At 36.6% G+C, this 25,921-nt stretch overlaps 1 protein-coding gene across 2 annotated transcripts; it reads left to right on the top strand.

Moving 5' to 3' along the window:
* On the top strand, positions 1-24,161 carry CDC37L1 (cell division cycle 37 like 1, HSP90 cochaperone). 2 transcript variants are annotated; one of them, XM_060101049.1, is made up of 7 exons: positions 2-263; positions 5,553-5,834; positions 8,730-8,823; positions 16,239-16,354; positions 16,715-16,837; positions 20,557-20,703; positions 23,563-24,161. In XM_060101049.1, the coding sequence occupies exons 1-7, from the start codon at positions 132-134 to the stop codon at positions 23,662-23,664; spliced, it is 996 nt and encodes a 331-aa protein (XP_059957032.1). In that variant the 5' UTR covers positions 2-131; the 3' UTR covers positions 23,665-24,161. The 2 variants fall into 2 exon arrangements, with proteins under 2 accessions (XP_059957033.1, XP_059957032.1); XM_060101050.1 differs by lacking the exon at positions 5,553-5,834 and having other exon boundaries at positions 1-263.
* Positions 24,162-25,921: the final 1,760 nt, after the last annotated feature.

The following is a 25,921-nucleotide window of genomic DNA, read 5'->3' as shown; positions in this document are numbered from 1 at the left end:
TCGGCGTCGCGGCCGGCAGAGGGATTCTGGGTAACGGCCCCAGCCGGCTGGGGCGGTAGGCTCCGCGCAGTAGCTTACGGTCACGCGAAGTCTGTTAGCAGTGGGGATTGTAGGGCCGGGGGCAGCCGGACATGGAGCAGCCGTGGCCGCCGCCAGGACCTTGGAGCCTCCCTCGGGCAGAAGGTGAGCCTGAGGAAGAGAGTGACTTGGACGTGTCCCTCGGTTCTCCTCGCTACCCGCAGCTGCCGGGAGGCGGCACCCAGGTGAGAAGGGGCCCGTGTTCTGCGGGGGGATGGGGAGGAGCCGTCACCAGGCCCCCAGAGCCCTCTGTCTCTGCGACCCTCTTCTGTGCCCTGTTCTGAGCCCCCACCTCCCCCTTCCCCCGCCCCCGACCCCCAACCTCGGACGTCCGGAGCCTGAAGCCATCCCATCACTTTGTAGCATCTACTGAGGTTTTCGGAGAGGGTCTGGCCATATAGCCCCAACCTTCACCTCCACGCACACCTTTTCACCTTGGCTAATTCCTCACCCTTGGAAGAAGTTTCTCCCCTCTACCCCTCTTCTGACGGTACCCAGATTTGGGACAGCTCACTCTATAACATTGACCCTTTGTCCTCTTGTGCCTGCTCTTATCCGAGCACTTTATTCTTTTGAAGGCACTAATATTTGTGCACAGTTGATGGGAACAGTGAATGGTTATATTTCAGTAATTCACTGAGCTCCTGACATAAAGATTTCAGATCCAGTTTATTTCACTGACTTTTGACATCTGAGCAAATTCTGTAAACCTTGCTATTGATGCTGGTGTAAATCTCGCCCATTCGCGTGACCATTTTCCCCTTACGTTTCTGATTTTAGTTTTGCTTCACACCATTCTTCAGTAAAAATATATAGGCACACGTTTGCCTTTTCCTTCAGACTTCTTCCTCAGATTCCTGCTGCTACTTGTGGTTTTCAGCCCAGCCTTCTTTCCTCTGAAACTTATCCAAATGTGATATACTGCCCCTTAGGATTTTCCTGGTTCTATCTTAGGGAGTGCTTAGGTACTCATATCACTTTGTCCCGGTTCTTCTCCTAACCTGAGTGTTTTCGAAGTATATTTCAGGATCACGGACTAAACACTAATATGTTCAGTGAAATGGATTATAGGTATTTGCCTTCTAGGCTTCTTGCAAAATGGGGTCCCCCAGGGCTTAACTGAATTAAAACAGTTTTTCTCTAGACTCATCTTGCTAGCTGTTAATGAAAGTGAGTGATTTAAATTGTTTGCCAATAAGTGTAGGGTCATCGATCCTATGCCCAGCTCACAGGGTTGGTTGGCTGCACAGAGAAAATGCTGTTTCATAACCACAGACTGTACTTCGGCCAGCCAGTCACTGGGAAAGTACAAGGCATTTTTTTAGGAGGACAGAATGAGAGTTGATAGGTTGGTAGTCACCCACTAATTAGGGATCACTGGTGTCATCTTTATATACAAAATGTGTTATATAAGCACATAATGAATGTGTTACAGAGATAGAAAAAGAATGAACAGCAGCTGCCATTGTCAGTTTTGAAGGAGTATAAAGAGGATAGAAAGGTCTCAAGAATTTCACTGCATTGTGGTTGAATCTAAAGAGTAACCTAAGAGAAACTGAATTTTAAAAATAGCTGTATATTAATTTATAAGCTTATTTAGCTGAAAAGAATTTTAGAAATGATTAGGCTTAAATCCTACATTAAAAGTGATTTCCCTGAGGCCATGTAGCTAGGCAGTGGCAGAATTAAAACTAGAATCCACTTCTGACACCTAGTACAGTGTTTTTTCCCACCTACTGTACTGCCCATCCTGTGATGTAATGTAAAATTTTATTTGGCTGAAACTAACTTTGAATGGTTCTAAGATTTGCAAAATGATTTCTAATCCTAAGTTAGTTCATGTGTTTATAACAAAGCTACTTGTCTTGCTGGATTTAAGTTTTAGAACTTAAGTTTTTCTTTTGGAATATTTGGAAAGAATAAAATATTTAATTCAGTTTATAAACATTTTATAATCTTTATAAAAACAGCCTTGGTGTAATTTTACCAAATATAGGGAACCTAACTATATTAATGTCATATGTGATGTATAGTTCTGAGATCCAATTAAATACAGTTTTGAACTTAGAGATCCTGTTTGGGAATTTTTTTAATGTAAAGTTACATTAGTAGACCTTAATGCTAACAGTTCCTTTTTCAAATCTTTGTTTATTAAAATATAATCAATCATCTCAATACATGTTGGATAGTTTACTCAAATGCCAAACATAGTCTGTGTAGTCTGTGCAGAAGAATATAAACATAAATCATTTTTAGAATTTAGAAATAAGATTTCTGTGTTTGATTTGAGAGGTGATTTGAGAATTTGTTCCCGCATAATTTGACAAGGCAAGATATTTCCATTTGTCCTTACCTTTCTTAGTATTTCTTTGTCTTTTCTTACAAAATAAATTTTATATCTTCATTTTTCTCCTCTTCCTAGTCCCTTCTTATGCATAGCTAGTCTGCAGTTATTCTTAAACCTATTCTAAGGTAGCAAAAAGTAAAAATAAATACCTTGCTTGCTTGGTTAGGACCAAGTGATATCTGGGCTCCAAACCTGCTAAACAAGTAAAACATCTGAATAGCAAGTGTCCACATTCCCTCCAATAGAAATCTAAGTTTGCCTGAAGACTTAGCTAAAAAAGGAGCCTTGCATGCTACCTGCCTTAGAATTCCTTACCACCACTAGTCTGTTCCAAGAAGTTGAGTCGTTTATTCATCTAAGATTTATTGCATTCTAGCCCCTCAAGAAGCTGATAGTTAAACAAATAAGCACAGTATTGTGTGAAAACACCACTGTAGAAATATGCATAACTTGGGTGGAGAGGGACAGGGTAAGAGGGAAGGGACATGATGCTGGAATCTGGGATGGAGATAGGAGGTTTAGGGATGGGGGAGTTGCCACATTGAATGGGGTGGTGGGGAAGGGGATGTAAAGAATAAGCAAACAAGTAGAAGAGTGACTAGGACTGAGTCTAGAGAGATAATAGGAAGTGAGATCATGAGGGACCATGCCATGCCACAGAGTTTGTGCTTTATCCCAAGACTCTAAGAATGAGTAAAATTATCATATTTGTTTCTTGGAGAAATCACTCCAAGTCTAGAAGAGTAGAGAATGGCTTGAAATGAGAAAGACTGTATTTATATAACTAAAGTGTGAAATTACAAGGGCTTGAATAGTGATGCAGATAAGGGAATAGATTGGAGTAAAATTATTCTGAATACCTAGTTTGAAATTGATCTACATTTTGGCTAAGAAATCATAAAGAATGTGCCTTTAGCTTTTGTTTGATAGAACTGAGAAATATAAGGAATTAAACATCCATCACGATGCTTTACACGTGGTGGTTCAATAAACATGAAAAGGGGGCTTCCCTGGTGGCACAGTGGTTAAGAATCCACCTGCCAGTGCAGGGGACACAGGTTCGATCCCTGGTCTTGGAATATCCCACATGCCGCGGAGCAACTAAGCCCATGTGCCACAATTACTGAAGCCTGTGTACCCAGAGCCCATGCTCTGCAATAAGAGAAGCCACCGCGATGAGAAGCCCACGCACTGCAACGAAGAGTAGCCCCCGCTTGCCGCAACTAGAGAAAGCCTGTGTGCAGCAATGAAGACCCAATGCAGCCAAAAATAAATAAATAAAATAAGTTTAAAAAATTTTTTAAAATAAATGTTAAAACTAATTACTGTTGATTCTTAGTAGAACAGAGTCACCACCTAATGAAACTTAGACGCTTTTGCACAGCAAAGGAAACCATAAACAAGACGAAAAGACAGCCCTCAGAATGGGAGAAAATATTTGCAAATGAAGCAACTGACAAAGGATTAATCTCCAAAATTTACAAGCAACTCATGCAGCTCAATATCAAAAAAACAAACAACCCAATCCAAAAATGGGCAGAAGACCTAAATAGACATTTCTCCAAAGAAGATACACAGATTGCCAACAAACACATGAAAGAATGCTCAACATCATTAATCATTAGAGAAATGCAAATCAAAACTACAATGAGATATCATCTCACACCGGTCAGAATGGCCATCATCAAAAAATCTACAAACCATAAATGCTGGAGAGGGTGTGGAGAAAAGGGAACCCTCTTGCACTGTTGGTGGGAGTGTAAATTGATACAGCCACTATGGAGAACAGTATGGAGGTTCCTTAAAAAACTAAAAATAGAAGTACCATACGACCCAGCAATCCCACTACTGAGCATATACCCTTAGAAAACCATAATTCATAAAGGGTCATGTACCAAAATGTTCATCGCAGCTCTATTTACAATAGCCAGGACATGGAAGCAACCTAAGTGTCCATTGACAGATGAATGGATAAAGAAGATGTGGCACATATATACAATGGAATATTACTCAGCCATAAAAAGAAATGAAATTGAGTTATTTGTAGCGAGGTAGATGGACCTAGAGTCTGTCATACAGAGTGAAGTAAGTCAGAAAGAGAAAAACAAATACCGTATGCTAACACATATATATGGAATCTTAAAAAAAAATGGTCATGAAGAACCTAGGGGCAAGACGGGAATAAAGACACAGACCTACTAGAGAATGGACTTGAGGGTACAGGGAGGGGGAAGGGTAAGCTGGGACAAAGTGAGAGTGGCATGGACATATATACACTACCAAGGGTAAAATAGATAGCTAGTGGGAAGCATCTGCATAGCACAGGGAAATCAGCTCAGTGCTTTGTGGCCATCTAGAGGGGTGGGAGGGAGGGAGACGCAAGAGGGAAGAGATACGGGGACATATGTATATGTATAACTGATTCACTTTGTTATAAAGCAGAAACTAACACACCATTGTAAAGCAATTATACTCCAGTAAAGATGTTAAAAAAAAAAAAAAGAGTCACCAGGGTGGACCAGTGACTTTTTTTTTTAAACAACTTTGTCTGTTTTGATTAGGATTAAGTTAAAGGTTATCTATCTGATGTAGTCAGTTTTAAATAGAAATTTCCAATAATAACAACTCAGATTACCAAGGATTGGGATAACACAGAAAGAAAATAGAAACCAAGAAGTGATTACTTCTAAATAAAAGCTTCTTTGAGTGAAGAATTTGCAAAGCAAAACTCTATAAAGGTCTGCTTTTCGGCATGTTGAGTGATAAGATGATGAACTAGATTTAAGCTTTTGTTCTCATTATTCTGTTTCAGGATTATGAAGACTATAAATCAAATGTTTGTTGAGGCCCAGCTGTATGCAGGACACTGTGCTAGTTGCCAGGCTTTTTGTTGCTGTTAGTTGTCAGGGGAGAGGCACAAATTAACAAAGAAGCTTAGCGTCTAGTTGATGAAACAAGGTCTATAATATAAAACTCTTAACTGCAAACACAGAAGGCTGGATACCTATGTACCAAAAACATTGTACAGAAATCCTTGACTGATAGAAATTTGAACTGTGCTACATAAACGTACCTGTTCTGTTCCCTTCTTCATTTCTTAAAAATACTGTTTTGTTTTTTAATCCAGATGTATAGTCATGGAATTGAAATGGCTTGCCAAAAGCAGAAAGAGTTTGTGAAGAGCTCTGTGGCATGCAAATGGAATCTCGCTGAAGCTCAGCAGAAACTTGGTAGCTTAGCACTGCATAACTCTGAGTCCTTGGATCAGGAACATGCCAAAGCACAAACAGCAGTATCAGAACTGAGGCAACGGGAAGAAGAATGGCGGCAGAAAGAAGAGGCTTTAGTACAAAGAGAGAGAATGTGTCTGTGGAACATGGATGCCATTAGCAAGGATGTTTTTAATAAGGTACTCTCTTTTATTGGACCATAATGAAAGAAGGAAAGACTGAAGTGTTCGTACAAACCAGTTGTGCATATCTGTTAACAAAGCAACAGAGTCCTGTAAACAGTATTCAGTGTTGACAGTTTAGGAAAAGTGATTGTTACAGAAATGTGTTATCCCCAGTAGTGTCTAATGTGGGTAGTCCTTAATCCAATTATATGGCTACAGCATAACACACTGAATATAAGCATGGGTTCTGGAGTCAGACTGCCTCAAATCTCAACTTTGTCACAGGCTGGCTTTGTGACCTTGGGCAAATCACTTCTCTAAGGCTCAGTTTCATCAACTATAAAGAGTGGATATGAAAACTAAATAAGGTAACATCTTAAAAGCAGGCAGCATGGGGCCTGGTATGTGGTAAAGCTCAGATGTTACCAGTGCTGTCTGATGCTGCTATGCTTATCAGCTTGCTTTCAATTTTGTAATACTAATGTACAGTTACTGGTTTTATCAAATAAAACAAAGTCTCTCACTGGTATTTACCAGTATGTATTTAGTAAACCTCAGATAGTAATCTGGTCTTAGTGTTACAAGCATTATTGCTGAAAGGAGTAGTAAAATACTTTTGCCAAGTTAGTAGTTTATTAAGAGCAGTCTTCTGTTTCTCACTGGATTACATATATCGGCCTTATTCTTTGACTTTTGTATCTGAAAAAGAAGTGGGCAGTGAAATAAAGTCATTTTCATCTAATGTCTAAAGTAGTACTCTTTCTATTTCTACTAAACTTAACTCTCAAGACTCAGGTATGGACTGCTCATTCTTGTCTAGGTCCGCATTCAGTTTATCTTTAACCGTCATTATTCTCTAGACACAGTGTGTAACACTACTTGTTTCTGCTCTGGCATCCACTCTCAACACTCCCCCCCAAGCACCTTTAATTTCCTTTCCCTGGACTAGCTCTAGTCCTGCTACAGCAATAAGTAATACACACAGGTAAATGTCTAGTACCACTAGCCCTATCAGTACTTCTTTCTTTAATGGAGATAAATTGTAAGAGTACAACATGCTTCTTGTAAAAAACAAAAACATAAACCTGTAAAGTAGAATTGAAAGGCTTCCTTCATTTCCATTTCCCAGAGATGACCACTGTTAACAATGAGTCATATCTTTCTAGACTTTTTCTGTGATTGTACTAATTTATATTTATATATTTTTCTTTCCCCTCAACAGAATAATTCTTTAACTGAATGATTTGCTATCTCTGTATATATTGTTCTAAGGGATGTGTCATCTTAAGTATTACTTTATTTCTGGTTTGCATTTATACTCCAAAACTATTTAAAATAATTTTTTTATTCCAGAGGGAATTGTCAAAATAATGTTTCTTTGTTTATAAAGTTAATGTCTCTTCTGTTAACACAGTGGTCACAAAGAAAATATTTTTCTTTTTTTTTTTTTTTTTTTTTTGGCGGTATGCGGGCCTCTCACTGTTGTGGCCTCTCCCGTTGCGGAGCGCAGGCTCCGGACGCGCAGGCTCAGCGGCCATGGCTCACGGGCCCAGCTGCTCCGCGGCATGTGGGTTCTCCCCGGACCGGGGCACGAACCTGTGTCCCCTGCATTGGCAGGCGGACCCTCAACCACTGCGCCACCAGGGAAGCCCCTGTCTCTTCTTTTAATTGTTATTTTTTAAAGTTGGATTCTAACATACCCTACATTTATACCACAAATTAATTAGGACTCTCTTTATGTTCCAGTCATTTGCTCAAAATTGTACATTGATTTTGTGTGGGAGCTTGAGGCTTGAGAGGACTGGTCTAGGTCTGCACTGTCCAACTTGATAGCCACTAGCCACATGTGCTATTGAGCACTTGAAATGTGGCTAGTCCGAATTGAGATGTGCTGTAAGTGTAAAATACACGCCAGATTCCGATGGCTTAGTACCAAAAAAAGTAAAATATTCCATTAATAATTTTTTTGTGCTGCTTACATGTTGAAATGATAATATGTTGGATATGTTGGGTTAAATAGATATGTTGTTAATTTCATCTGTTTCTTTTGCTTTTTAATGTGGCTGATAGGAAACTTTAAATTACATTTGTGGCTTGGATTATATTTCTATTGGACAGTGCCGGTCTAGATGGAGAATATATAAAGGAAAAAAATGCTTTTATTTTGAAATATGTAAACTTGTGTGTTTCCTGATTGTAAACTGTCAGAGAGCTAGTTTTCAGTTTTCATTTTTGGCAGTGATGATCTCAAGGTTTAAACGTGATCACATAATGTTCTGAGAAATTGTTCTGCCAGTTTTTTTGGCCAGATAAAAACTTAATCTTCGTCTGTTTTATGACTTATTTAACTGAAAAGAAGCACTTCCTTAATAGAAATTTGTACTTGATTTCAGAATCAAACTGTTTAGCCTCTCCTAAGAACAGTTTACAGCAAAGGTCTGTTTTAGGTTTATGTCTTATCAAAAATTTTGTTGTAAATATACTCTGTATGCTTTGAATTTCTGAATTTGTTTCCAGCAAGAACTCCAAAGATTACTGTAGAGTTGCAAATATTTAATGGAAATGAATAATGCAAAACATAAATTATGCATGTAAAGGATCTTTCTATACCTGCCTTTGATAGGGAAATTCAGTTTTACAGAAAGGTTAATTCATTTGTTTTTCTCTGTAGATTTTTTAAATAATTGTATAATTTTCTACATATATATCACTTTAAATAAGACTAATGAAACTTCATTACAAGAAAATTTTAATTTTTAATAGAGTTTTACAGATGAATTTAATGACATGAGTTTACTACATCACCTTTTTATAGTGTCTATACGAAGGATTGCTAGGCATTCAATAAGTGAGAAAGAAAATCCAGTTCAAATATAAAATCTGATTTTAACTTCAAAATTTTTTTCTTAGAGTTTTATTAATCAAGATAAAAGAAAAGAAACAGAAGATGAAGATAAATCAAAATCATTTATGCAGAAACATGAGCAGAAAATCAGACATTTTGGTAAGTCTACTACTTGAGTTTCCTTCTTTTTTAATGTTTGGTATCATAAATATGTCTACAAAAGGTGGATTTATAAAATGGGGACCAAAAAGAAGACAAGTGACAAACTCCAGTTGCATAGCTGCTTCTGGCACAGTTGTATAGCTCTTGTTTTAGACTTTTTTTTGGTCGTAAAAAAATAGAGTGACAGTAAACTGAATTGTGAAGAAAAGCAAAATTCAATCTATTATTATATAATCCTACCATCTAAAACATGGTCTTTTTTACTACCTAGACTCTTTCCATTTCCCAACTAGTCTTTGCTTTTGTCTTTTTTCATCTTTGCTTCCTTTGTATCTGATTATTTTATGGTTGTAAGATTAGCATTCATTTTTTTCAGGTTTTGGATATGATGCTATACAATTTATGCAGATCCTTCAACTGTTATTCAGATAAATAATAAGTAATAGAATATAATTTATAATAAATAATAAGTAATAGAAATACGTATACAAAGAACTGAAAATTAGTTTTCTCTATTGGGGAAAAGCAGTGGGATGGGGGTTGATTTAAGTGAAGGCTTCCCAGAGGAGATAACATCTGAGTTAGATTATAAGGAACATGTAAGAGTTCTCCATGTAGATAAGGGAGGCAAGGCAACAGCATGTCCAAAGGCAGAGTCGGGAAACAGTATGCTGTGTTCTAAGAATTATAAGCAGTGACAATATTGCTGGAGTGAAAATGCTACTGGGAAGTATATATGTGTCAATTTAATAAACATAGTTTTTATTTGGAGTGTGTTAATAAGCTTTTTAAATGACATTTTGAGACCTTTTTCTTATTGGTATTTCTCTCCGAAAGTATTTAGAATTTCATTCATCCTTATGTCAGTACAACGAATACTACTTTAGATATTTTTCCTTTTTTTGCAGTTTATTCATAGAATTATTTCATAAAGTTTATTTATAAAATTTATTAATTTTTCTCATACTTTTAATTTATTTTTAAATAAATTTATTTGTTTTATTTATTTTTGGCTATGTTGGGTCTTCGTTTCCTCGCGTAGGCTTTCTCTAGTTGTGGCGACGGGGGGCTACTCTTCGTTGCAGTGTGTGGGCTTCTCATTATAGTGGCTTCTCTTGTTGAGGAGCATGGGCTCAAGGCACATGGTCTTCAGTAATTGTGGCTTGCGGGCTCTAGAGCACAGGCTCAATAGTTGTGGCGCACGAGCTTAGTTGCTCCGTGGCATGTGGGATCTTCCCGGACTAGGGCTTGAACCTGTGTCCCCTGCATTGGCAGGCAGATTCTTAACCACTGCGCCACCAGGGAAGCCCTCATACTTTTTATTTTTAAAAAGTGAAATAAGTTATGTATTCTGTTTAATTCAAGAATAGTGTCTGAAGAAGTAAGCGAAGTTTATTTTTGCAAATATTATCATTCCAGTATTATTTATAATAGAAAAAATGGATATACAGTCATCCCTTGGGTAGATATTAAAATCTTTAAATAAGCAGAGCCCTGAATTACAAGAATAAAAAGCAAAAATTTTGTAAATGAATCTTAGTTGTGATAATTTGAGTTGCAGCTCCCACCTACAGTCCTTACTTCCCAGGCCTGCGTGTTCTGTAGGAAAAGGAGTACCATGTACTGATTACTTTTTCAGAGCATGATGCATCTGGTAGAATAGCATCCCTCAAGGTGCTTTCACACAGCTCGCATTCTGTAGGCTAGTTGCTTTGGAGCCATGGGAAACCTAGTGCATGTAAAATAGTTCCCTCACTTTTGCTATAAACTGAGTGCTGTGGTCAGAAGGAATTTTATTTGGGAAAATATCCCTACCTCACTAGGTGTAGTAACCCACTTGGCACTATAATTATGTGGGTCTTCAATAAAACATTTCACTATTCTATAAAACCTACTGCTTCTGTGTAGTAATGTTCATAAGACCAGTGAATTTCATGAGCCTGTTGTCTTCATTTCTTTTGCTGTAAATTGAGTTTTGGGGTCAAGAAATAATGTGGTATGGGAAACATCTCATTTAGTAAGACCACAGATGCATTACTGGTAGAAGCATGGCAAAGAGGGAGGGCAATACCAGATCTCAAATGGTCTTGTTCAAGTGAGGAACCACTGGTCCCTCCAAAATGAAACGGGACCAAGATTATCAACCTATTACTTGATGGTTGGCTGGTCCTTCCAGCTTGATAGTTGGCTGGCCTCTCCAATATTGAGGTTTCAGCACTGGTTTCTGCTACAGGTAAATTAGGTATTCAGTGGCTAACCTGGAATACCCTTGATGAAGAGTTCCCATGCTGTTGAATCTCTGCATAATCTCAAATCTACTACCATGACTCCTTAGTTTATAAAATATTGTACAAACAATCAGATGGCTGAGGAAATATGTGACTAATAAACAGTTGTTTTGCCATTGCATGAGTGGGCTTCCGTGTCTCATCCTGTAATGCTACCCAGAGCCTTACTGTCTTCAAAGCCAACCAGACCTAATAGCCGTTCCCAGATTCACATTGTGCCTGTTTCTTAGTTGAAATACACTTGACTTTTCACTTTGGGCAAGATATCCTACTTGCCGCAGCCTATTGGATCCCCAGAAATGTTACTAAAGTAGTAGGCTCCCAAAATTTTCCTGTGTTTTTATTTCCCATTTTCTGGCATGTTTGTTTGTATCATACCGAGACAAATGGGATACCTGCTCCTTCTTGCTCACCAAGTTCCATCAGAGTGCAGTAGACCAGTTTGCAGTCAGGTGGGATGATGAGATAGTCAAAGTCTCTGGGGACTAAATTATGGCACAGAGTTGATGGAGAGACCTGAGGCAAGACAGTGAAAGTTTAATATTGTCCCACCTGGGTGGAAGCAAATGTTTCTGGAGTTGTGTGCTTGTTGTAATAAAGGGAAAAAAGGCATTTGTCAGAATAATGACTACATTGATATAATCCTTTGAAGTAAACACATTTGGAATAGCAGCTGTGAATTAGAGCTTCTAGCTGGAGGCTTTCCAAACTTGGTTTGCATTCCAGACTCTTGGAAGACATGGGCCTAGAACATGGGAGGTTGTGAAGGGCTGCAAAAGCTTGACACTGTACTTTGTGGTCTCATGCGTACGTATATTCTTCAGACTTCCTCCTAACTTTCCCTTATGGTATTTTTTGATATTTTTTGACTGTCTTTCTTATATTGCTTTTATTACCCCTTGTAACTAGATGGAATTTACCATCTAATGATTAATGGTACAACCATGTCATGGAATATTGTGAAGTATTGATTTTTCCCCCATATTTATGTTTACTTATTAATTTAGTTAAATGTTTTATAAATATAAAATACCAATTTAGAAATAGTCTGTTTTCTTTTAAACTTCACAGAACAGTTTTCTTCAAAGTCATATGCATCTTTGACATCACTGTCTTTATGATGATCAGAGCTTATTTTTGATGATCTATCACAGTTTTTCATGGCACATCATCTGTTCACTTCCAACCAAAGTTAGCTGTGATTCAGCATTTTTTTGAATCTGTGTGGGATGTTGCCACTGGAGATTTTGTTAAAAGCTGTAAATATTTGCATAGATACTATGTTACAATCAGTTGTGCTGTAGGTGGATATTCAGTCTCTTCAATATAATCACTTACATATTGCTTTTCAAAAACACATCAGTATCCTGTTTTTGAAAAACATTTAATAAAAGTACTCTCAGAACAGAATGTGAAGTGAAATGAGTAGGAAATTAATATGTATGATATGATTCTAATTTTGTTTCTCTAAAAGTCATTAAAAAATAAGCCAGAGGGAAATACATCAGAATGTTAACATTGATTATCTCTTGTAAGCATTGTAGGTGGTTTTTATTTTCTGGATTTTTCAATTTCTTCACAATGAATATACTTTATTTTTATAATCTGAAAAAGAAATATTTTTAGAGTTTATCCTAAGAATTCAAAGATGGCTTAACATTAGAAGACTCATTAATGTGATTCACCATATTAACAGATTGCAATAGCATAAACACAGGACTTAGTGATAAGTTTGATATGGGAGGAATGGAAATATCAGAAGAATCTCTGAAATGCCTGATTGGGTGACATGGAACCTAGGAAGCAATGTAGATGGGCAGGGAGAGAAGAATGGGTTCAGTTTCAAGTAAGATGAGTTTATGTGCAGGCATGTAGGTAGAAATAGCTGTCTGGTGGTAGGTGATTGGGAATACAGGAGATCTGGAGCTCAGGATATATTGAAAAATAGGTCATATATCACTCATTAAGAAATTCACAACCTAGTTGGGAGGTTCTTGGTACACTGAGAAATTAAAATACTTAGTATAATTCAAAGGATTGAAATCTATCATTCTATCAGTATAATGCAAAAAGGAAAGGGAAATAAATAATGAAGTGTATTTGGGGACCATTTTAGGAATCAGTTGGAATATTGAGAGCTAAAGGGTGGATTGGGATTTAGACGTTCACCAGAAAAAAATATATGGGTGAAGATACATAATTAAAATATTTTAATTTGTCAAAGTAAGGTTTTTCAAGCATTCAGAGAAGTTGGTTGGCTAGTTTAAATGACTAGATTATCCTTAACCAAAAGATTAGCTTAGGGCTTCCCTGGTGGCGCAGTGGTTGAGAGTCTGCCTGTCGATGCAGGGGACACGGGTTCGTGCCCTGGTCCGGGAAGATCCCACATGGCGCGGAGCGGCTAGGCCCGTGAGCCATGGCCACTGAGCCTGCGCATCTGGAGCCTGTGCTCTGCAACGTGAGAGGCCCACGTACTGCAAAAAAAAAAAAAAAAAAAAGATTAGCTTAATATTTGATGGATGAATGAATGAATGAATTGTCCATATTGTGTTAATAATACCTAGTATTTATCAGGTGTTTACTTTCTGTCAGGTACTGTTTTTTTTTTTTTTTTTTTTTAAGAAGATGTTGGGGGTAGGAGTTAATTAATTTATTTATTTTTGCTGTGTTGGGTCTTCATTTCTGTGCGAGGGCTCTCTCTAGCTGTGGCAAGCGGGGGCCACTCTTCATCGCAGTGCGCGGGCCTCTCACTACCGCGGCCTCTCGTTGCGGAGCACAGGCTCCAGACGCTCAGGCTCAGTAGTTGTGGCTCACGGGCCTAGTTGCTCCGCGGCATGTGGGATCCTCCCAGCCCAGGGCTCGAACCCGTGTCCCCTGCATTAGCAGGCAGATTCTTAACCACTGCGCCACCAGGGAAGCCCCTCAGGTACTGTTTTAAGTGCTTTACATGTATTAACTCCTTTAGTCCTCACAAAAATCCTATGAGTTAGATGCTATTTTTAGCCCTCTTTTACACATGGGAAAATGTAGGCATAGAGGTATAATAGAACTTGCCCAAGGTGTGGTAAGGCCAATACTTGAACCTAGGCAGTTTAGTCCTCGAGTCATCATGTTAGATTGTGTTACTCTCCATTTGATTTTAAGTTTCTTTATAAATTCCAAAGTAATATGTGTACTTTCTGGTATGTTCTGTTCCACTAAGCCATTGATTCTCTTGATATATTTTGTTCATAAAATTCCACACTCTTCCCACAGAGGTCTTAATGGACTACCTGTAATGTAACTTCTCAATTTCATAATAATTTAGTATGCATTTTTGAAATCAAGTATTGACAGTTATTTTTCAGGTAAAGAAAAGCTATGGTCATCCTCAAGTGTTAATTTTGTCTCAGTTATTAAGTAGATAGTTTAAAACCTTTAACGTTTAGTGACACCCTTCTTCATGGCCCCTACAAGTGTCACTAACCCTTTCGTAAATTATCTTTCCTGCAAAAGAAACCAGAATGGGTAGGAATTTGGTGCCTGAGTAAGTCACAATGCTGCCCATGGAGAAGTAAACGGAGAAACAGTGATCTTTCTGAATGGTTGATAGAGTTGAAAATATTCCCTCTTCAGAAGTGTAACAAAGCTAAGGCAAAATTGCTTTATAGGATTTATTTTATGGCTTCAGGTATGAGAAATAGAATTATGCTTTCTTTAGATCTGACCCACAGAAATTATTAATTAGATTCTTTAACTATATAATTTGAGAAGTAGTTTAAAGTAACTTAAATAATCATAGTTTCTCAGAATTTAAAATGACCTAGTCACTGTATCCAAAGTGTTGGGGAAATAACTCTATAAAGCTTGTAAAACTCTTCATGAGAAAATGCTAAAATGCTTTTTTCCAATTTTTTTAATGAGGAAAAAAATCATTATTTTTAATTAATTTCCATGTGTTGCTGTGTATTTCTCAGTAAGACATTTGTCCTCAGTTTTGTTTTCACTTGTGTTCTGATATGGAACTTCAGAAGTTCATTTTGTGTCTAGAGGAAAGATTTATTGCCAAACTATTGAGATAGCCTTATAAAATTTCCATGATGACTCAATAACTTTCTTGGTTGGATGAGTCTAAATAAAGCTCAACACTTTGCTGGTTCTGTTAATTACTTGGGTGGTATCAACTTTTTGACCAAATTTCTTAACTAATTTGGGTAAAGATGACAGTACACCTTTAGTAGTATTTGGACTGGTTTGGTATTTTGAAGCAAAATGGCAGCTGTTTTCAAATATGCTTAACTAATTTTAAACAGATTTTGTTTTCTATGTATAAACAGTCATCATGACTAAATGGTTAACATGACTAAAATGGTTAAAGTATAGTTACTATTATAACACTTACTGGATTGGTTTCCCATGCTGTTGACATTTTACCATATTATCTTAGACATATTTTAATAAATTAGAAGAAATGTAGTTTTTCTGAATCTTTTATTAGGTCTTTGCTCAGTGTAGTTTCTTGAGGTTTTGCTTTCTTATGCATCTAACAGAAAAATTTGTATTCTCTGAATAAATAATATTGAATCTCCTGAAATTATCTGTACTTACTTTAGCCTAGAATGACCAGCGGTCTCTATTTGCCTGGGACTTCGGGCATTCCCCAGATGTAGAACTTACGGCTTTAAACAAATCACCCTACTTTAGCCTGACATTATTTGAAATAAAGTTTTCTATGAATTTTGAAAGCTATTTCCAATATGCTGGGTATTGCTTTATTATTGCTCTTTATTTGCTCTTTTACCATAACATACTGCTATGGTAATGTGAGTTGTCTTTAAAGAGAATGATTTTAAAATACCATTTCTTTGGGCCTCCCTGGTGGCGCAGTGGTTAAGAGTCCGCCTGCCGATGCAGGGGATACGGGTTCGTGCCCCGGTCTGGGAGGATCCCATATGCTGCGGAGCGGCTGGGCCTGTGAGCCGTGGCCGCTGGGCCTGCGCATCCGGAGCCTGTGCTCCGCAACGGGAGAGGCCACAACAGTGAGAGGCCCACATACCGCAAAAAAAAGAAAAAAAAAAAATACCATTTCTTTGCTTACAAGAGGAAAGTATTTGACATTCATGGTTTAATTCTTTTTTTTTACAGGTATGTTAAGTCGATGGGATGATAGTCAGAGATTTTTGTCTGACCATCCATACCTTGTATGTGAAGAAACTGCTAAATATCTTATTTTATGGTGTTTTCATCTAGAAGCTGAACAGGTATCAAGTGAAACTTGAATTTCTGGGAACCTTAGTGGAATTCTGATTTACTTTTTTGTTTTGCTTTTTCCGTTACTTTAAATGAAAGTAGGAAGGTCATTAAATGAAATTATAATTTTGTTTTGTTTTCACATATACTTGAGCTTACTGTTGGAATTTTTTTAAGTTATTTCAGTTAGCATAGGGAAACTTGTTTCCAATGTGCTTTCCCTGCCTGCCTGCCCCCTCACCTCTCATTCCCATGTATTGATACTATAAACCTTTTTCTTTTTTAACCTATTTAAAAATCATATTTTAAAAATCCAAATAGTAATCACAATATTAAATATATTTCTTATAATTTTAATCTGTTACTTTCAGAAAGGGGCTCTGATGGAACAAATAGCACATCAAGCAGTTGTAATGCAGTTTATTATGGAAATGGCCAAAAACTGTAATGTGGATCCAAGAGGATGTTTTCGCTTATTTTTCCAGAAAGCCAAAGTAAGTAGCTATTTGGTATTGTTAAATGGGAAGGTTAGGTTTTAGCTGAGACCTCTTTTGTCCATACACATCAATGGAAGCCATCCAACCAGGATGCCACAGGCTAAATTCTGTAGATTTTATAAGGAAAAGAAAAATTATATTGCTGTTTTCATGCTAATTTAGATTTAAAGGAGCTATATAAGAAGCTATACTATACAGCATGTATGTGAAATTGAGAGCCATTCACATGAATGTATGTATTCAGGAAAATTAGAGGAATGGTTAAAAAAAAAACCTGTAGTACACAGAATATTATGCAGCCATCAAAATTTTATTTATGAAAAATTTTTAATCTGAGAAAATGCTTTGCTATAAAGTCAAAAGAAGTGATACATCTTTATATATACAGGATGATGTCAGCTATATTAAAGAAAAATAGGTATGTCTAGAAAGATTAAATAACATTTCACACTCACTAAATTTACTAATTTAAATTATTACTATAATTTAAAAATTTTATAAGAAGTAGAGCAATAAGAATTCACATGCACTGACTGTAGGAGTATAAATTGGTATAACCACTTTGGAAAATTTCCTTGTAAAGTTGAACAAGACAAGTGCTTACAGCCAGAAATTCTCCTAGGTATATACCCTAGAGAAAAACATCTCAACATGTGGTTCAGGGCCACTTGAGGGTTTTCAAGACCCTTTCCATTAGTCCTGAGTCAAAACTATTTTCATAATAATACTAAGATGTTATTTGCCATTTTCACTCTCATTCTCTCATCAGTGTACAGCATAGATTGATACAGAAGCAGATGTGTGAATACAGCTATCTTCTGTTAAGCCTTCTCACTGAATTGTTTGTTTTGGAAATAGTTTTTTAAAAAAAATATGTTATAAATGTTAACATGTAATGAGTTTGTTATTATATTTCAGTTAATATTTATTTAATTCCTCAGTTTTAATTTCTAACACATAAGTATTGATAGATATAGCCCACGTAAATAGGAACTCTTTAGGTTCCTCAATAATTTTCAAGAGTATGAGGGAGTCCTGAGACTATAAAGTTTGAGAACTGCTGCCCTAGAGACACTCATGTATGTGCTTAATAGAATTGTTCATAATAGCAAAAAGTCTGGGAACAGCCCAAATGTCTGTCAACAGTAGAATGAATAAATTGTGGTATATTCATTTGGTGATATACTAATCAGCATTGGCATGGATAAAAAGACATGCATTGGCATGGATAAAAAGACAAGAAAGCAAAAAAAAAAACAAGTCTTAGAATGATATCTAGTATCATTCTTTTTTTTTTGCGGTACACGGGCCTCTCACTGCTGTGGCCTCTCCCATTGCGGAGCACAGGCTCCGGACGCGCAGGCTCAGCGGCCATGGCTCACTGGCCCAGCCGCTCCGCGGCATGTGGGATCTTCCCGGACCAGGGCACGAACCCGTGTCCCCTGCATCGGCAGATGGACTCTCAACCACTGCGCCACCAGGGAGGCCCCTAAAACAGTAGTTTTTAATGAGTAAACAATTAAAAAAAAAAATAAACTTATTTATTTATTTATTTATTTTTGGCTGCGTTGGGTCTTCGTCACTGCGCGTGGGCTTTCTCTAGTCGCAGTGAGCGGGGGCTACTCTTCGTTGTGGTGCACGGGCTTCTCATTGCGGTGGCTTCTCTTGTTGCAGAGTACAGGCTCTAGGTGCACAGGCTTCAGTAGTTGCAGCATGCAGGCTCAGTAGTTGTGGCTCGCGAGCTCTAGAGCACAGGCTCAGTAGTTGTGGCACCCGGGCTTAGTTGCTCCACGGCATGTGGGATCTTCCCAGACCAGGGCTCGAACCCGTGTCCCTTGCATTGGCTGGCAGATTCTTAACCACTGTACCACCAGGGAAGCCCTTAATGAGTAAACGATTGAGTTGGTATTTTAGTTAGGCTTCTGATGACTATTCCAAATTTTCACTTGACACATAGGCATTAAAAAAAAAAAACATACTTTCTTTTTCATCTTACATTAATGGACATGTTTGAACTAGTGCTTAGTAAGATAATGGAACATAGTCAAACTATATGCATCCTTTGAAATTTACTTTGACAAAATAGACCTGAACAGCTCTGCAGTCTTAGATCTTAACATTGTGTTCTTTTTTTTTTTTGGTGGTATGCGGGCCTCTCACTGTTGTGGCCTCTCCCACTGCGGAGCACAGGCTCCAGACGTGCAGGCTCAGCGGCCATGGCTCACGGGCCCAGCCGCTCTGCGGCATGTGGGATCTTCCCGGACCAGGGCACGAACCTGTGTCCCCTGCATCGGCAGGCGAACTCTCAACCACTGTGCCACCAGGGAAGCCCAACATTGTGTTCTTAATAATTTTTTTTAAATTAAGGAATAACTTTCATGAGGTGCTTGCTTTGTGCCAGGTATTATTCTAGGCACTTTACATGGATTAACTCATTAAATCCTCATAACATTTTATAAGGATTTTTATTCCTTTTTTACAAATGAGGAAATTAGCATAGAGAAACTGAGCAAGTGACCCATAGGTTGCTTAATAAAACAAAAATCAATCAAGTCTCTCTAGATCTAAATCCCTAGGCCTTAGGCATGAAGTAAGCTCAGCAGTTGTGTCACTTGATTCCTAACGGTTTGCTACATAACCATTTCAGAAGGATTACTTTTGGATATGAAGGCTAACATTGCATGTGTGTATACGAGTACCGTATATTGACTAAAGTGAAATGCTATAATAGAATTAAGGAAATGATTCCTAAATTCTTAAAAAGATAGAATGGCAGCACAGAACATTGTCTGCATTATTTGTATATATAGTGATGCTAGTAACTAATCCATAGGTTTTAATCCAGTTACACAATGTAAACTACATTAAAGAAAAAAATTGCACGGCAGACGAATGGGCCCACTGATATTCAGGAATGAGACTTCGACAAAATCTCTTCTACCACTTGAACTTAAATTCTATGATCTATTGTGTAGGATGTGCTCTGTGTCATTTTTTAATCTGCAAAGGAAACGTTTATAATTGGAGGCTACTGCCAAAAGGATATTTTGCATTAAGAATTTTGCTTATATTATATACATCTTGGGAGAGAATTTCCTTCCCTCAACATAACTCATTGTACTTTTTTCTTTCCATAATCTTGAAAAGAAGGTACCTCCTTAACTAAAACACTAAGGTATTTTCACAATGAAGTTGAATGTTGAGTTTAATTGGTTTTCATGGCTTTTACAAATAGGGATTTTAGGGTCAGGGAATTACTAATAACAGGTAATAGTGTTCTCTTATTAATTGGTGGAGAATTAGAAGGTTTAAAGAATATCCCTTGGCTGTTGCTTGGCAGTGGGAAGAGGAGAGGAGAACATGAGGGGTTAAATGAGGAGTATTTTGGATCCTGTCAAGAATATAGATAAATCAAGAGAAATACAGAGGAAGCCTACCTTCTTTCATTTTATTAGTGTGTATTTGTAAAGAGGGGTTGTTTCTTATTAGTTTGTTTTATTTTGCTGAAGCAGAGGGAAATGGAACAAACCAATCTTTAATATTCATATAAAACAGGCAGTTTTCAGAAATCTGACAGAGATCTTGGTAGTTTCTACATTTAAACTATTCACCTCATCTTTACTTCTTCCACTTCAGGCCTAATATATGCTTGCTAGAGTTTACTGTGTGGTCTGGAAGTCTTGAAAAACACAGTCTTTATTTTTTGTGTTTTCTAGGCAGAGAAAGAAGGTTATTTTGAAGCATTCAAAAATGAACTTGAAGCTTTCAAGTCAAGAGTAAGACTTTATTCTCAATCACCAAGTTTCCAACCTATGACAGTTCAGAATAATGTTCCCCATTCTGGTGTTGGATCCTTACCACAGGTAAGTTGGAAAAGTAAATATTTATTTTATAAATGTATTAGTTTACATAATTTTTGTTCTTTTGGACTTCTCTTTCTTCTTATACATTATATATGTGTGGTCATTTTAAATGTTCTTGCCTCAAAAGATAACTCTGAGTTTCATCTCATGCCATGTTTTGGCATTAAATCTTGTTCATCTCTTAGGTATTTAGAGAGATACCAAATTCCACTCCTTTAAATACAGAAGGGATGAGGACCACCTAAGCATTCTTAAGGGCAAGTGTTACCTATTGATCATCTCAATCATAAACTTCTCAAGATAGCTCCTGAGGAACATCTCATTCTAAGTAGAACTATACTGTTAAGAATTTATTGAGATGAATTAGCTTCAAAGCATATGTCCAAGTAGCAACCAAGGTGATCTGGTGCATGAGTTTAGTAGTATTATCTTTTTGAATGTTGGTGTTGCCTACCAGATGTAACATTTTACTACAAATTAATGTAACTTATGCTAAGCTGTTCTTTATGGTAATATTGGCCAACTCTTTGAGCCCCTTGGAAATCTGCTATTAGAATAAGATAAAACCATGTCACTAGTGTGAAAGAATTTATGTCAAAGAGGAGGTTGGACCACTGGTCTGCCTGATTCTACTTAGGATTACAGTTTTAAGTTATTAAAAGTTACTGCCCATTTTGGTTCTAGTAGCATTTAAATTGAACCAGTCATCTCTCATTTTCTCATTTTCAGGCCCTAAGATTTTAGGAACAGCTTTAGCCAGTTTAGCCTGTTGCCTACACAGTGAAAGGGAAGTCTCACTCAAAAGGCAATGTGGGGCCTCCCTGGTGGCGCAGTGGTTAAGAGTCCGCCTGCCGATGCAGGGGATACGGGTTCGTGCCCCGGTCCTAACAGGAGGAGGTGAGCGGCGGGCAAGCGAAGCTTCATCTGCTGCTCCCCGTTGGCTTGTATTACCACCTGAACCATCCCCCCACCCCCACCCCGGGCCAGTGGAAAAATTGTCTTTCACAAAACCGGTCCCTCGTGCCAAAAAGGTTGGGGACCACTGGCCTACATCATAGACTATTGTTGAATCATATCCTAGAAATAGGACAAGACACTCAGTTGTGTGTGCTCTTGGGAAGAACTGGTCTCTGGGACAAGAAATGTGTTGAGTATGTTATTAGATGAGAATATAGGGTAATCAGTGGAATTTAAGTATACATTAGGTTAGGTATATTGATTGCTTTTTGTTTTTTTAAGTCTCCTCATGATGATGTCTTCAGTCCTTAAGGAGGTGGGTAGATGAATTCTAGAGAATCTCTTTAGCCAGTTCTAATACTCAAAATTCTCCATGAAAATCTGGAGCCTAGTCTTAATAGAGAGTAATTGTAAGCTCTGTTCTGAAGGCCTTTGGAATTGGGCCTGGATGGTCAGAAAAGATCTTAGCACTCTGTTTCTTTGGAAAATGGGATAATGTAACAAGATTATTAATAATTTTTTATAAAACTTAAATTTGGATAACACTTTAGCTTTTAATCTCTTTTTTAAATTGACAACAGTCTCATGAAATAAGCCAAATACCATTATCCTTAGCTTTGAGAGAACTAAACCAAGGCCTCTTGGACAGAGATATAAGTAACAGTTATCTTAGGCTTATCCTGTATACTAGCTTTTAATGTTATTAAATTTTGATGAATTATTTTCTCTTTGAGGATGGCATTATACTAAGTGGAAAAGGCAGGGTTAGAACTGAGGTCCAAAGTTATTTTAGTGTTCTAGACCTCAGTCAGTTATTTGTGCCACTTCCTTCATAAAAACCTGATTGAGAATAATCCAACTAACTTCTGGCTTACTTTTCGACTTTTACAATAAAAGAATCACAAAAGTATTGTACGTTATTAAGGAGACCTTTTGAAAACCCTGAGACCTTTTGAAAACCCTGCCTCCCTTTGGTATGGGCAGGTTTAAGATATCTATGCCCTGTGTGGACTATTTTCCTCATTGATGTTTATTAAATAAAATAAACAGATGAAAGTAGGTGACCCATAATAAAACTCTTAAGTATGAGCAGATATTCAGAACAACTGATAAAACTGAATTATTAGGGAAGAATTTCCTAAAGTCCTAGGTCTTAAGGGCTTATGTCTCTATTCATGATGCTTTAATAATAATGGGTTTATTTTTGCATTTATTGAATAAGGTTTTCTGTTCCTAGTTTTAGAAATGAACAAATTAGAATATTTTTGAGTTCTTCTGTTTAAAAAATAAACAAAACCTAAATTAAACTGTTCTTTTGTTTTCAACTTTTTAAATACAAGTCTAAGTACCTTTCAAAAGATTAACAATTTCTCTCACTTGGGTTTGTTTTAACCTTTGAGAAACCAAAATAGACTCTGAAGATAGCTATAATATTTACTTAGTAAATATATTTTTTCCTTATTCAGGTGTTTTTGTAATTTTAGTATTTACTGTTATAATTAGTGATCTTCATAATACATATAATACATTGCTGGCTTAAAGCCATGTTTATCTTTTAAATTATCAATAACTATGTATATATAATCATATGGAAGATATAGTCTTATATGATTAATTAAAATTATACAGTTTTGTTAAACAGAGGAAGAAGGTAGTGTTTATTACATTTCTATTTTTCACATACATCATTCTCTCTTTATCACATCTCTTTGGATTAAGTGGTAATAATCTATTTAATTTTTTTCTTTATCTTCTTGGGTTTCAACCCAAGTCTGACTTCAAAGTCCGTCTTTTTTCCTGTTCTGCTATACTGCAGAGAAATAGAGAATGCAAAACTGAATATGCAACTGCATATACTGGCATAAAACTTATTATCATTCATTCATTCTTTTTTCTTTTCAGAATCCAGATTATCTTCAGTATTCTATCAATACAGCTCTCTGCAGTTTAAACTCAGTGGTACATAAAGATGATGATGAACCCAAAATGATGGACACTGTATAATTTGGTTAAGACTGCTGAAGCCAAGTGCTATTTTGTTACAAGAAAGGAAGAACTTGGCTATTTTCTTGACACTTTTATGGGTGCTGCACTTTATTTTTGTTCGGTTTTTGATGGGAGGGAAAACAGAGTACTGAAACGTTTTGTAAAATTTTTTTCATGTGCTGCTAGGTTTTGTTGTTTTGTTTTTTTTTCTGAAGAGAGGAGTGGTACCATATGTTGCAAGAAGTCAAACTGGACATTTTTTTGGTTTTTTTAGCTACTAAATTTGCCTTTAATCTTATTGTTCTCAACTTTGGAATCAAAGTATGAAAATCTGCACAAATGCAATGTTTACAAGAACTGGTTGATTCTAGGAGGCATCTGCTACAGTCTTTTTATATGGATGTGTACATGTCCTACTCTCCAAAAATGATTAAAGATAAAAATGTACTTGTATCCTATTGCTAATTTAGCTGTCAAATCTGGTGTTTCATCATATTAAAAGCAATAAATCAGTAGTTGATAATCTGCTTTACTAAATAAGCGGGGTGGTACAAATTAAAACAAAATATTTCCCCTTAAAATAATATTACATTTGTTTTTTCGGCACCATCAGTTAAATCCTTGACTATAATATCAATTTTATATAGATACTAAATTTACCCCCAAGTATTCCCAGAACTATATTCCTTAGTAGTTGATTTTACCCTGTTGACATTTTAATATTAGGGTTATATAGTGATATAAAAAGTGATAAAGCTAATACAGATTTTTTTTTTTACTGAGAGGAACTTCAATCTCACTCTTAATTTCTTTATTTGACATAGTCTGGGATCTCTCAGGGAGCAAGTTTTAAAAGAATACTAATGGCCTGTAAGAACAAATAGGGAAAAATAATATGATTTCTAAAATTGTGGTTATTGTTTGTTTTACTCTGATGTGGCCCAAAGACTTTTTTAAAAAGGCAAGAGAAATCTTTTGGAGCAAACTACTTATTTCTAAGAATTTGGTGATCCTTACTGGTAATGATGGCTTTTACTACATTTGTCATTCCTCTCTTTAGCTCAGTTACCATGGAATGCTTCTGAGCTTTACTACTTCCTATATAATTCACTTTAAATATGCCAGGATATTTGATAATTCATTTTATTTGGAATGAGATGACAATGTTAATTATTCTGTCCTTATTATTTGAGGATTAACCTTCTGACTTACAGGAACATGAGCTTTGATTTGAAACCAATGTAGTCTTTGGCTTAGTCCCATTGAGACTAGTAGCAAACATTTAGAAGATGACTAAATGGGATTTGGACTACAGGTCTCAATTTGAGAAGCCAGATAATGCCAAGGGTCCCACATCGTGATCCGACCTGTTATCTTGGCCTCATTTGCACCTTGTTTTAACTAATCTGAGGTGATGAGGCACTTAGTACCCATAGAAATGGACTGGAATTATTGAATCTACGTATGTAACATCACAATCTTCCTGGTTTTAAGAATAAAGCTGTTTTTGTGCTTTTGATATAAATACATACTATATAATAAAATGTTTGACTAATTTATATGGTAGTATTCATCAGCCTAAATTTTTTTTTTTAACCAATGACCTAGTTACAGAAGTTTTTTTGTTGTTGTTTGTTTTTTTGTTTTGGAGCAAGCTCTTGCTTTTTCCTTCCTATCAAATGGAGAATGAACATAGGAATAAGATCCCCAGTTTCACAGAAATGTAACTTGAACCATTACTTTCCATTCTTCTCACTTTTCCCCAGGATTTGCCTGTAAGCTTTAAAATTGTTTTGAATTTCATTTTGCCTTAGGTTAGAGGTATTAAAAACTGAAGACTGGAAGGAGAGAAATTATCAACAAACTGAGTAAACTATTCCGGAAGGATTTTTTGGCTTTTGTTTTCTAAAACAGAAGAACTATTTAAAATTTAGGTATGTGTATTCTTTTACTTTCAAAGGGAGGTGTTGTAGATTTTCAGTGTGAAAGTGATTGGATTGATTTTGGGAACTACTGACTGATGCCATAATTTGCATTTAAAGACTATAACTTACAATTTAGCAGTACTATAGTACTCAGAACAATAAATTGACATCCTTTTTATTTTTCTTTATTTTGCTTTACTACTAAGAACTAACTCCTATTAGGAGAAATGTCTTCTGTTTCTTAAATAATAAGAGTATACTAAAGAAAAGAATAATTTATATTTCATGTTGGACAATTTTCTCCAAACTATACAAACCATGGAAAGTCCAAACAAATAAGTGAAACATCT

The sequence above is a fragment of the Mesoplodon densirostris genome, chromosome 6, assembly GCF_025265405.1.
Source record: "Mesoplodon densirostris isolate mMesDen1 chromosome 6, mMesDen1 primary haplotype, whole genome shotgun sequence".
NCBI classification, from domain to species: Eukaryota; Metazoa; Chordata; class Mammalia; order Artiodactyla; family Ziphiidae; genus Mesoplodon; species Mesoplodon densirostris.
This window is presented reverse-complemented; position numbering and strand designations above follow the sequence as displayed.

Coding starts and splice junctions, on each gene's coding strand:
- CDC37L1 (XM_060101049.1), top strand. CDS start 132: ATGGAGCAGCCGTGGCCGCCGCCAGGACCTTGGAGCCTCCCTCGGGCA. Junction 264..5,552: donor TGCCGGGAGGCGGCACCCAG/GTGAGAAGGGGC, acceptor TTTTTAATCCAG/ATGTATAGTCATGGAATTGA. Junction 5,835..8,729: donor GCAAGGATGTTTTTAATAAG/GTACTCTCTTTT, acceptor TTTTTTTCTTAG/AGTTTTATTAATCAAGATAA.